This window comes from Eumetopias jubatus, unplaced genomic scaffold (genome assembly GCF_037043125.1).
Source record: "Eumetopias jubatus isolate StellerSeaLion01/CBP00866 unplaced genomic scaffold, mEumJub1_p1.0 scaffold_5, whole genome shotgun sequence".
Lineage (NCBI taxonomy): Eukaryota > Metazoa > Chordata > Mammalia > Carnivora > Otariidae > Eumetopias > Eumetopias jubatus.
The window spans coordinates 73,715,694-73,728,360 of record NW_028274811.1 but is presented as its reverse complement, the minus strand read 5'-3'; the positions used below and the strand labels follow the sequence as shown (position 1 = coordinate 73,728,360).

General features: G+C 33.7%; 1 protein-coding gene across 6 annotated transcripts in view; it reads left to right on the top strand.

Annotated features, from left to right (window-relative positions):
* The window catches only part of SKIC3 (SKI3 subunit of superkiller complex), a 169,659-nt gene that overhangs the window by 101,826 nt on the left and 55,166 nt on the right, over positions 1-12,667 (top strand). For all 6 annotated transcript variants that reach the window (XM_028089298.2, XM_028089297.2, XM_028089296.2 and 3 more), the window contains 13 exons: positions 823-909; positions 1,174-1,277; positions 1,747-1,873; positions 2,941-3,120; positions 3,450-3,574; positions 5,600-5,853; positions 6,980-7,082; positions 9,840-10,016; positions 10,105-10,249; positions 10,417-10,495; positions 10,580-10,641; positions 10,752-10,808; positions 12,201-12,269. In XM_028089298.2, the coding sequence (XP_027945099.1) occupies positions 823-909; positions 1,174-1,277; positions 1,747-1,873; positions 2,941-3,120; positions 3,450-3,574; positions 5,600-5,853; positions 6,980-7,082; positions 9,840-10,016; positions 10,105-10,249; positions 10,417-10,495; positions 10,580-10,641; positions 10,752-10,808; positions 12,201-12,269 (1,569 nt within the window). The remainder of the gene's footprint in view (positions 1-822; positions 910-1,173; positions 1,278-1,746; positions 1,874-2,940; positions 3,121-3,449; positions 3,575-5,599; positions 5,854-6,979; positions 7,083-9,839; positions 10,017-10,104; positions 10,250-10,416; positions 10,496-10,579; positions 10,642-10,751; positions 10,809-12,200; positions 12,270-12,667) is intronic.

Sequence of the window (12,667 nt, the reverse complement as noted above, 5' to 3'; positions counted from 1 at the left end):
GTGCTTTTACAGATTTTTGTCAGATAAAGGCCATTTTTTTTAATCTAAAATTAAAATTATATCACTCAGTTTATTGTGGGGTTTTGAATTTTTTTAAAATATTGTTTTGTATATTTCAAAGGGCTTTGCATTTCATAATATTTCATTAAAATTAGAACAGTTGTCAGCATTCTTCAAGAACTAATATCTTAATTTCTTATTTTCTACTTGCCTTCTACCAGTAATGTATTTTGTGTGAATGCTTTGAGGAGGTCTTTCCAATCTTTTTTTTTTTTTTCACACACACACAAAAAGAAAAGTTTCTTAGAGAGCTGATGAAGTCCAGGTCTGAAACAGAAAATGTATAGGATGAGCCCAGGACATCTTAGAATGCTAGAAAGCAAGGAAACTATCAAAGCCTACTAGAATTCTATTAGAAAGGCTTAGGAACTACCATGGACAGTCCAATTATGTTATATAAAAATGAACTTTTTAGATATATATGCTAAAGTATCAGATGAAAAGTTATAATAGCTGGGATAATCTAAGCAGGAGTATAGTGAAATGGGTAGAGAGGTATGGATGAGAAAAGATTGATTTTGAATTAATAATTTAGAAGCTGGATAATGAGTACATGTGGGATTATTGTACTGTTCTAATTTTTTGAAATGTTTTTGAAATTTTCTCTAATAAAAAGGTTACAAAGAATGAATGTATTCATAGTGATAAAAATCAGGACCTGTATGTCTTTACTCCATGCTCTTTTATGGTCATTCCTTAATTAAAGTAAATATTGCTGTTCTGTGTTGAAAGAGACTTAATTTCTTTACAATTATTTTCTAGGTTTCTGATGCAAATAATATCCCAGGACTTTTGGTTCTTAAAAGCTTGGCCTATCTGAACAAAGGCTCATTAGATGAAGCTTCAAAGGTTGTTTTTTTTCATTCAAACTGGGAATTTTTTGGTGGGGTGGGGGAGGGGCAGAGGGAGAGGAGAGAGAATCTCAAGCAGGCCCACTCCCAGCACAGAGCCTGACGTGGGGCTCCATCTCACAGCCTTGAGGTCATGCCCTGAGCCGAAATCAAGAGTCAGATGCTTAAATAACTGAGGCACCTAGGTTCCCCAAATTGGGAATTTTTTTAAGCTACAAGTGACTTAATTTGGATAAAGAATTGACAGATATCTACTTTATAGATTATGGAAGACCTTCTCTCTTCTTACCCTGACCTAGCTGAAGTTCATGCCCTGGAGGCTTTGATTCATTTTACCAAAAAGGACTATCTACAAGCAGAGAAATGGTAAGAATATGTTTAGGTTGCTTATAGGTGTAGTCATATCTTAATTTATTATGTTTCTCAAAAATTCAAAATGAGTAGGTTTGATAAAGTTCTGTTTTGTATAAATTTGATCTGTGTAAGCGTTAGTATTTTTAAGAAATGTTTAACATGTAGCACAGTACCTGTAAGAAAATTCCATAATGGGTATGAAATTTAACTAGCTGATCATAATGGTCAGTGAGTAGATACAATGTTTGATGTGTCCTCCTAAATGCTTAGCACACTGGTAAAGCTAAAAGGCTGTTGTGTTTTTATAAGCTCCTCTTCAAATAGTATTTTTTTTCTCATTATAATCTAAATTCTAAAGTAATAACATATCTGATTTAGCATCTTTGAATCACTTAAACTTTGACTCAACTAGGAGTTTCCTACATTGTGTGTGTGTGTGTGTGTGTTCTATGTATCTTTTTACTTCCCTTTGGTGACTTAGTTTTCAGAGAGCTCTTGAGAAAGATGCTGAAGTTGCTGAATATCATTACCAACTTGGGTTAACATATTGGTTCATGGATGAAGAAACAAGAAAAGATAAAACAAAGGCTCTTACCCACTTTCTAAAGGTAAAACAAATGCTACTATTCAATACTTAGTTGAAATGGATTTGTAATAAAATCATAAATAATAATCATATAAGTTAGGCACTTAAAATTACTGTTTTCTGAACTGTTTTTCTTTTTCTTTTTTTTTAAATTTATTTATTTTAGAGAGATAGTGAGAGCATAAGTGGGAGGGACAGAGGGAGAGGGAGAGAGAATTTAAGCAGGCTTCATACTCAGTGCGGAGCCCGATGTGGGGCTCCGTCTCACAACCATGAGATCTTGACCTGAGCCGAGACCAGGAGTCAGACGCTTAACCAGCTACGCCACCTAGGCACCCCTGAACTGTTTTTTGTTTTTGTTTTGTTTTTTTAACTGGACTTTTTATGGTGTTTCATCTCTTACACATTAGGTTTTGTGAGAATGTTATGTGGATTTTCAAGGAGAAAATAAAAAATGTAAAAGTTACTTATTTCAGAAACACACATTATAGAAGATGAGACATAATTATCTTTGGAGAAAAATATTGTTTTTAGGTAATTTCCACTGTAGTGTGGGCATATATACTTCTAGATGTTTAATTTCTTATAGTTTATTTTATTTATTTAACGATTTTATTTATTTATTTGACATAGAGAGAGAGAGCACAAGTAGGCAGAGTGGCAGGCAGAGGGAGAGGGAGAAGTGGCTCAATCCCAGGACCCTGGGATCATGACCTGAGCCGAAGGCAGATGCTTAATGACTGAGCCACCCAGGCGCCCTGAATTTCTTATATTTAGATGTTAAAGATCTAAAAGTCTTACATGCTTATCTTGATGCATAAAAGAAGGTTAGTGTAATAATAACTCTAATTTCACATTTCTTTTTAACAAAGAAATAATATTTTTACACTTGTTTGCATTCTATAAGCAGTGACATCCAGCTTTCCTGTTGCTTTAAATCTTACATTAAGGGATGTGTTGGCATATTTTTGTATGTTTAACAAAAGTGTTCTATTTTTCTTTTAACCTGTGTATTTATCTTCTGTGTTTTTAAAAAGAACCTCACAGACAAACTTTAATATTGTGTTACTATCAATCTTTATCTCAAAGGCTGCCAGACTGGATACATACATGGGCAAAGTTTTCTGCTATTTAGGTCATTACTACAGAGATGTGGTAGGAGATAAAAACAGAGCCCGTGGCTGTTACAGGAAAGCTTTTGAGTTAGATGATACTGATGCTGAATCTGGAGCTGCGGCAGTTGACTTAAGTGTGGAACTTGAAGAGATGGTATGTCCAGTAACTTAAATACTTTTGCCTTTTTATCCTGGGTATAGAAATAGAAATATTTTTATATGTGTGTCCTTGAAAGTTTTTATTTTTTATTTTTCTTTGTAGATGCAATAGAAATATTTTTGCCACTGTTTATGGAGTAAATTTTCTTTTCGTTGGCAGACATTACATTACTCATCACTTACTTTTGAAACTGTAGTGTATATACCAGTGTAAGTTTAAAAATTAGGAAGTGGTAAATGAAAATACATTTGGGTACTTTACATAGGTGTTGTGTATTTTTATGATATTTGAGATGTCTAATATTAGTCTTTTATTAATTTTAGGAAACTGCCTTAGCCACCCTAACAACAGTAACTCAAAAGGCAGGTGCTGGAACGGCAAAATGGGCCTGGCTTAGGCGAGGACTGTACTATTTGAAAGCTGGTCAGCATTCTCAAGCTGTGGCTGAGTAAGACACCTTAGTATATTTAAACTATTAGTGTATTGGTTCCTTAAATTAAACTCTATTTATACCCAAAGTGGACTTTACAAGTTGCCTCATTCCAGGTTATATTTTGAGAGAAGAAATAGCAAAATTTATTTATAGTTGATTGGTTCCTATTATCTGCAAGGCACTGAAATTGCAAAAATGAATTAAATGTTGTCCAGTTGTTAAGGAGTTGGCCATTCTAACGAAGTGAATCTTCCTAGTGTTACACATATAATAGGTTCTCAGTGGAAACTTAAGGAATGTTAAAAAGCTGAGGCTGATATCTTTGTTGTTCTCCCAATGGCATGCTTTGTTTTGGGGCAGGAGATACATTTGCCAGCCTCACGTGCATGTGGTGCATCTCCTTTTTAGTAATTTGGTTTGAACTATACTTAATAAATGAAATAGGGGATCCTGACTGGCTCAGTTGGTGGAGCATGCGACACTTGATCTCAAGGTTGTGAGCTTAAGCCCCATGTTGGGCATAGAGTTTACTTTAAAAAAAAAAGAATACATAAAATATATTTAATAATAATAAACACATAATAATAATAAGATAGGTGAAGGGGATTAAGTGGTACAGACTTCCCATTGTAAAATAAATAAGTCCACAGGGATGAAGAGTACAGCATACGGAATATAGTCAATCATGTTGTAATAACTTTGGTGACAGGTGGTAACTACACTTATCAACTACACTTACTATGGTGAACATTTCATAGTGTCAGTAAATTTCAAATCAGTATGTTATACACCTGAAACTAATATAATATTTTATGTCAGCTGTACTTCAATATAAAAAAATGAAAAACAAAGACTTTGTGTTTACAAGGAAGTGTAACAGAGCCTTGGCATTTCCTAGTAATGAGAATATAGCATCTCTCTATCAATTTAATTGTTTTTTTTAAAGATTTTATTTATTTGAGAGAGAGAGAGTGAACGAGAGCATGAGCAGGGGGAGGGGCAGAGGGAGACACAGACTCCCTGCTGAGCAGGGAGCCCGAAGTGGGACTTGATCTCAGGACTCTGGGATCATGACCTGAGCCGAAGGCAGACGCTCAACCGACTGAGCCACCCAGGCATCCCTCAGTTTAATTAAGTTTATAAGACTTCAGTCTGTATATAAAGTTTTTTGTATACTACAAGAGATAAATTTCATTTATTACTACAGTCACACTGAAAACTTAAAATGAATACTTAAATGTGAATGATCACAATTAATTATAAGCCTTGTATATTTTCTTTATAGACAGGAAAAGAAAGTACCTTTTTTCTGAACCTAACAAATTGTTGTAGCAGTTATTTTTTCCCTCTAATTTGTGAAAACATTAACAAATATATATATATGTATATATTTGAATGGAGAAAAAGTTTCTGATTTAGGTCAATACCTAGAATACTGTGATATTTCTGTTTTGGTGGAAGGATCAGTGGGGATTATTAATTGTCATGAGGCATATCTGGAGATATATACCTATTTTGGTGGGAAACTGGCATTCTTCCAGATAGTCAAGGAAAAAAATTCTGGCCAGTGCTTGTTTGAAAAATATTTTGTTCTTATTCATTCCAAATTTGTAATAAAATTTTTTAGTATTAAAATATTCAAGTTATAAAAAATATATTCAGGTTGTAAAAGGAACAGGTATATCTGCTTTATTTATTTATTTTTTTTCAGATTTATTTATTTGAGAGAGAGTGTGCATGAGGGGTGTGGGGAGGGTCAGAGAGAGAGTATCTGAAGCAGACTTCCAGCTGAGTGTGGAGCCCAAGACAGGGCTCAATCCCACAACCCCAAGATCATAACCTGAGCCAAAATCAAGAGTTGTCACTCAACCGACTGAGCCACCCAGCTGCCCCCTTATACTTGTTTTAAATAGCACTTTCGTAATTAGAAGGAACTATGGATATATGTGATTCAGTTGAATTATTTATTTTATATTTTCTTTTCAGATGTGGAAGTAGTTCTTTTACTTTCAGTTCTCTTACTATTTACTGAAATTTTAGTTTACAGGCAGCATTAAGGGCAGATCCAAAGGACTTCAATTGTTGGGAGTCACTAGGAGAGGCATACTTAAGCAGAGGTGGCTATACAACAGCCTTGAAATCCTTCACAAAAGCCAGTGAGCTGAACCCAGAATCCACATACAGTGTGTTTAAGGTTGCTGCAATACAGCAAATCCTAGGCAAATATAAGGAGGCGATAGCTCAATACCAGCTGATCATTAAAAAGAAAGAAGACTATGTGCCGGCTTTGAAAGGTAATTTTTTAATACTTCCTTGACTTTTGTGATACTGGAGTCTAAAATCCTTTAGTAAACTTCCTAAATGCATTTCGTAACCTGAAAAGGACTTCTTTAGTCAACAGCAAGTGTCTTCTTTCATGGACTTCTTATAGTATGACTTGTTATATAGATTTGAATATAGAAAGAGCAGATCTTGTTTTCTAACAATAAATAAATAGTAATATGATAAACATTTAACTTTTAGATCAAATAGCATGGTAGCTATTTAATGGAGCTCTAAAACAAGAGTTTCCCTGCTCTTATATTTTAATACTTAATTCACTTTATCTTCAGAATATCTCAATACCTTTTAATTACTTCTTAACTTATAGATTTTTTTTCATTTTTTGAATGTTAGGGACAACTTACATTGTTTTGTAATACCTAAATTAATTTCACTTTCTCCGTATATACTTACTCCTTAACAAAAGATTTTTGGTAATATAAAGTAGAACACCACCATCCATATATAATCTAAATTTTATATGATTATATCTAACCATTTTTAAAAAACCTGGAGCCCATTATATGTCCTTTACTCCATTTCTTTTTCTTTTTTAAGTGAAACAATTGGGGTTTAAGTCAGAAATAGTATATGTTATAAGTGATACATAACTTAGGTCTTGGAAACTTTTTTTAAAATTTTGTAAAACTTTCCGCAAGAGAAGAATTCACATTTATTAAATCTTTAGGAAATTGCTATTTCATTTAATTTTTACAGTGTAGTTTGCTCTCCAGTTTTGAATATAAAAAGATCAAATCTTGTTTCACAATAGTTAATAAATAGTAATATGGAGGAGAAAAGCATTTAGTAGCATTTTCAAAGCTGAGGTTTTGAATTAAGTAACTTGCCCAAAGTCAAGGCAATTCTTTTCGATAGATTTTTATCACTTTTAGTATATATTTATTCCAACAGAACCCTGCCATTTGAATTCCATACTAAATGTATGCCAGACCATACTTAAAGATAATTTTTATACAATACTACTGAGTTTTGTTTTCTGGAAAGTGGCTTTAATATCACATCACTACGTTTTTATCAACTTTATTCTAAGTGTTTCTTGTGTGTGTTTTAATAACTATAAACTTAACCTGATTTTAGGTTTGGGTGAATGCCATCTCATGATGGCAAAAGCGGCTCTAGTTGATTATCTTGATGGGAAAGCTGTAGACTACATAGAAAAAGCACTGGAATATTTTACTTGGTTAGTATTATTCTTATTATTCATTGTGTTTATTATCTTAGAATTATAATAAAGCTGAGGTTAGAAAATCTTTCTGCATTTATTCTGTTAGATGAAGCAATCATTATTCAGAATATCAAACATAAAGATACTAGCCAATGAATTCAATAATATACATATTGTATTAATTTTGCATTGGAGAACAGATACAATTTCTTGCTCCTAGTAGCAGCTGACATGCTAGATGAATGGGGAAGGGTGGGAAGGAAGAAGCAGTCTGTCAGGGGAGTGGCAGCTTGGATATAATGTATCAGTGTTACATTCCATAGTAAGGGCCTGTTTTAGGTATATTGGTAGGGCTGAAGATGAGGGGAAATGAGCAATCTCATTGTTCCTGGAGAGAATCTGTGTAAGAAAAAAAGTGATGTCTAATACTAAGGGAATCAGAAAAATTTGAGTAAATCTGGTATTTTATAGAACTTTAAATTCACTAGCGAAATAGAAGTATTTGTTAGATGATTTTTAAAAGTCTGTTACACATACATTTGAATTTTTTTTTTCTTAAACGTCTTTCTTGTGCTCCCCTTCCTTTCTTTTCCTACTTGCCTTCTCTTCTGGTTCCTGTTGATTTGGTTGCTCCAGAATTGATTTTCTTTGAGTATGAACCAAATATGAAAAGAAAACCTTAGCCTTTTCTCTCCCGCAGATTTTTATTGCTACTTTTCAAGTCTCACATAATATAGATCTTTCCAAATAGGGGAGGGTATTGTGAAGAGGGCATGCTTCATTTGAACTGGTATTTAAGAGTAAATGTGAACCTTTCAGTGATGATACTTGAGGTACAAACACAGCCTTTCTGACAATGGGAAATTTTGTTCTGGGTAGCTTGTAGCATTCACAGCCAACTAAATGGAGGTCTCTAAAACTTTTTAAGTGATAATCTCCAAATTTATGTTTACTTCTAGACTTAAAAGTTCGTATTACTACAATTCTTATGTAAGGGTGATAGAAGTTCTTTTATAGATTTTTTTTTTGAACTTTAAAGGAAATAAGAATTCAGGCTGTTGGAATTGCCTCTGTTTCTCTTTTTTCCCCCTGTTTTCTTCTTTCATGCTGTCAATTTTATTTTATTGTTTTTAAAGATTTTATTTATTTGAGAGAATGAGAGAGAGAGAGCACATGAGAGGGGGGAAGGTCAGAGGGAGAAGCAGACTCCCTGCTGAGCAGGGAGCCTGATGCGGGACTCGATCCTGGGACTCCAGGATCATGACCTGAGTTGAAGGCAGTTGCTTAACCAACTGAGCCACCCAGGCGCCCCCTTATTTTTTATTTTTAGGTATTTTTATTTTATTTTATTTTACCTTTTTTTCACTACAAGTGTATTCTTTAATTCCGCCCCCCCCCCCCCCGCCCATCTCCCCATTCCCCTACCCACCACCCCTCTGGTAACCATCAGTTTGTTCTCTATAGTTAATAGTCTGTTTCTTGGTTTGTGCCTTTTTTTTTCTTTGCTTGTTTGTTTTGTTTCTTATATTTCACATATGAGTAAGATCATATGGTATTTGCCTTTCTCTGACTGACTTATTTCACTTAGCATTATACTCTCTATCATACTGTCAATTTTAGAAATTATGCTAAGATATTTAGGCAGAGGAACTACAAATAGTGTTGTCCTACCTCCTGATCCTCACAGTGGGCTTTCAGGGATGACTGCCATAATTAATCTTATTTCTCAGGAAGATATTGGAAAATGATTTTTGGCTGGACTCTTTTAGTAGAAAAGGCTATGAGAAATGTTCCATCTGCTTGTCCATCTGCCAGTAACATAGCTGATTATTGAGACTTGGCTTAAGTGAAATTGTCGTGTTTTATTTATAAGATCTTGAGGAGAGAAAACTGAAGAGAAATGGATAGCTGAGATTTTTCTCATTCTAAAAGAAGTGACCTTTATTACCATAATTGATTTTTTTATTTACTCTTTTTTTTTTTTAAGAATTTATTGAGAGAGAGAGAGAATGGTAGAAAGAGAGCATGAGAGGGAGGAAGGTCAGAGGGAGAAGCAGACTCCCTACCGAGCAGGGAGCCTGATGTGGGACTCGATCCTGGGACTCCAGGATCATGACCTGAGCTGAAGGCAGTCGCTTAATCAACTGAGCCACCCAGGCACCCTTTTTATTTACTCTTTTAAGCTTGTGCATGCAGTTTTATTTGCTTCAATAAATATGGGTTTTCACGTTTTCATATTTAGCTTTTAGGTAATCTTGGTCTCAGAGAATAAAAATCCTTTGAATCACCAAATATATTTAATATATTATACATTTACCAGACTTTTATTTGACTGAAGATCAACAAGCCAAAACATGAGTTTAGAATAATTAACTGTGAGAGAGTTACCAACTTGACTACTTTGATTATTGTTTAAAAAGACAAATATAGAGAGCATAGTTAAAAAATGTTCAGTCTTAATGGTGAATTGGTCCTGGAAAATTTATTGACATATTGATTATATGATTTCTACTACTTCTAACAAAAATGATGAAGAGTACCAAAGAGATGTTTGCAAAATTTCTGGCATTTAAAATAATCAGTTTTCCTTCCCTCCCTTCCTTTCTGCTTCCTAATAGGGAGATGATAAGATGTTGTCCATTTAGAAAGAATTTAGTAAAGCATTCACTGCACTTAACCAAGGAAGTAATTCGTAATTAAGATTGTAATGAGAGAGATAAATTTCCTATTGTTTGGAAAAAAATATAAGAATCACACTGTTTATTTTTTTAGGGCTCTGCAGCATCAAGCTGATGTGTCTTGCCTTTGGAAGCTAGTTGGGGATGCTTGTACCAGTCTGTATGCTGTCTCACCATCTAAAGTGAACGTTAATGTTTTAGGAATCCTTCTAGGTCAGAAAGAAGGAAAACAAGTATTAAAGAAGAATGAGCTTCTCCATCTTGGAGGAAGGTAATTTACAAAGATTGCTAGTTAATGACATTCATTTTGAATTAGGACATTTTAACAAAACGTTACATTTATTTTTATATTTCCATAGGTGTTATGGCCGTGCGTTAAAACTGATGTCTACATCTAATACGTGGTGTGATCTTGGAATTAATTATTATCGCCAAGCACAACATCTAGCAGAAACAGGCAACAATACAAATGATCTTAAAGAGTTGTTGGAGAAATCTTTACATGTATGGTTTTGAGAAATTTTTTATAAACTTTTTAAAAAACTAAGTGCTTTTCTGATAGATGTTTTTGATAAAGTAGATACTATCGTGTTTTCACATAAAACCACGTTTATCTTGATATAAATGCTCCTGTTCCAAGATATAAAAATTAATCTAATTTTACTTTTCAGTGTCTGAAAAAGGCAGTGAGACTTGACAGTAAAAATCACTTATACTGGAATGCTCTTGGTGTGGTTTCATGTCACAATGGTAAGAACTGAGTAACACTTCAATATTTTTAGAAGATTGTTTTAGGTAATAAAGTTCAGTTTCATCAAATTCTGTATTTTTCAGGTATTGGAAATTATGCCCTTGCTCAACACTGTTTCATCAAGTCTATCCAGTCAGAACAAATTGTGGGTGTTCTTTGTATCTATCTATGATAAAGAACTCCAAAATTTAGTGTTAATAATTTTCTGAGACTGCCCTGTAGGCAGGAACCTAATTGTATATATATGTTTTTTAGAATGCTGTTGCATGGACCAACTTGGGAGTGTTATACCTTGCAAATGAAAACATTGAGGTAAATGTGTTGTCTGTTTTGTCACTTTAAAAGTAAAAGCGTTCTTTATATATGACCTCTTTGTAATCACTCAGCTTCTTGTGGAGAATTACTTTGAATATTATTGTCTATTCTGTATGCCCTCCTGTATGCTAGATAATTGATGACATTTGGTTTATTACATATATGAATAGTGAATGTGTAAGATTTATTTTCCTTTCCACACAACTGAAGAAATTTTGGTTTTATTAATTATGTTGGGTTTTCATTTAAAGATTAAAACAATTCTGTTATGAATTATTTGGGTGTTTTTCTTTTTATCTGTACACGTGTAAGAGGAGACCGGTGTAGGCTCTGTTAGGGGTGGGGTGAGGAAGTCACGGGGATGATTAGTACTGTCTTGCAGCTTAAGCTTAATCTATGCTTGAGTGATTTCAGTTGGGCTTTAGTGGATATTAATTCCTTTAGATGCCACAATGTAATTTTCAACTTGAACAGTTATATGTTAGAGAATTGGAAATACAGTAATTGGAAACGTGTTTGTAGCATGTTTAGAAGTTTCCATAAATCTGTAGATGATAGCACATCTGTACTATTTTGTGTTTCAGCTATTATATTGAATATCATCCTTTTAAAATAGCTTCAGTAATATTTTCAGGATAAATTAACTCACTGCAAAGATTACTTCAGAAGACTGTAAACAGAATGAAGGAGAATATTAATTTGGGACTTAAAATATGTGAAAATATTTTTAAAAATTTAAACAAAGCTAGATATTAGTTAATAAGCTATGAATATAGTTTTATGATAGCACAACTCAGTTGCCATCCATGAGCTTCCTTTTTCATAAGAAAAATAAGACTTTCCTGTCGCATATAGATTATTGAGTAAACAGTATAAGGCAGCATATAACAGTGTTTGTAGCAGAAAAATAAGCACGCAACTTAATGTGCCCAAGTGAGGTAGCTTTAAAGTTTCCTGACTGCTTAGCACAGATTTATGTTGATCATTCTTTTTTTGCCCAGTAGCAGATACATGTCATAGACCTCATTGTTAGTTTTTATTCTACCAGTTAAGCTTCAGGAGAGGGCAATAGATACTTCTGCCTGTGGCTAGCAAATGGATGGGTGATTAGTTAAAAGTTCTACAGACTATGAGGTGCATCTCTCTATTGTCCTTTCACTGGGGACCAGAACCCCTAAGCCTGTAGAGAGATCGGTTGTACCCACGAGTTTTTAGGACTATGTAGTTAAAACACAGTTTTAAACATTGCTAGTTGTGTTTAAACGATGAAGTTTTAGATTTATAAGTGTTTATGTTGACAAGTATGACTTATCTTATTCTCTTATGCTTTTTAGTTTAGTACTAAGTTAATAAAATGACATATGTTATTTTTTTGACTTTTTTTCCTAGCAAGCTCATGAAGCTTTCAAAATGGCTCAGTCTCTTGATCCGTCTTATTTAATGTGCTGGATTGGACAAGTAAGATATATGTATTTATTAATAATTCTAAGATATAAACAACATATTAATATGTAAAGTGGTATAAGTAACCTATTAATACAAATAACAATGATAATAATGATAACAGGTAACATTTGAAGACTTCCTTTGTGCCAGTCACGGTGCTAGTCTCTTTGTATGTATTATTTCAGTTAGTCTTTCATCGATCCTTTGAGATGGTGGTTGTTATTAAACTTCTCATGGATGGGGAAATTGAAGTTTAGAGATCCTGAGTATTGTGCCCAAGGTCATACAACTTGTAATGATTAAGCTTTGATTTGGGGGGCTTTGAGCCCCATTAGTCTGACATTAATGCTAAAAAACAAAACAAAACCAGAACTCTGTTATTTAAATGCACATTTATCAAAAAAATTAAG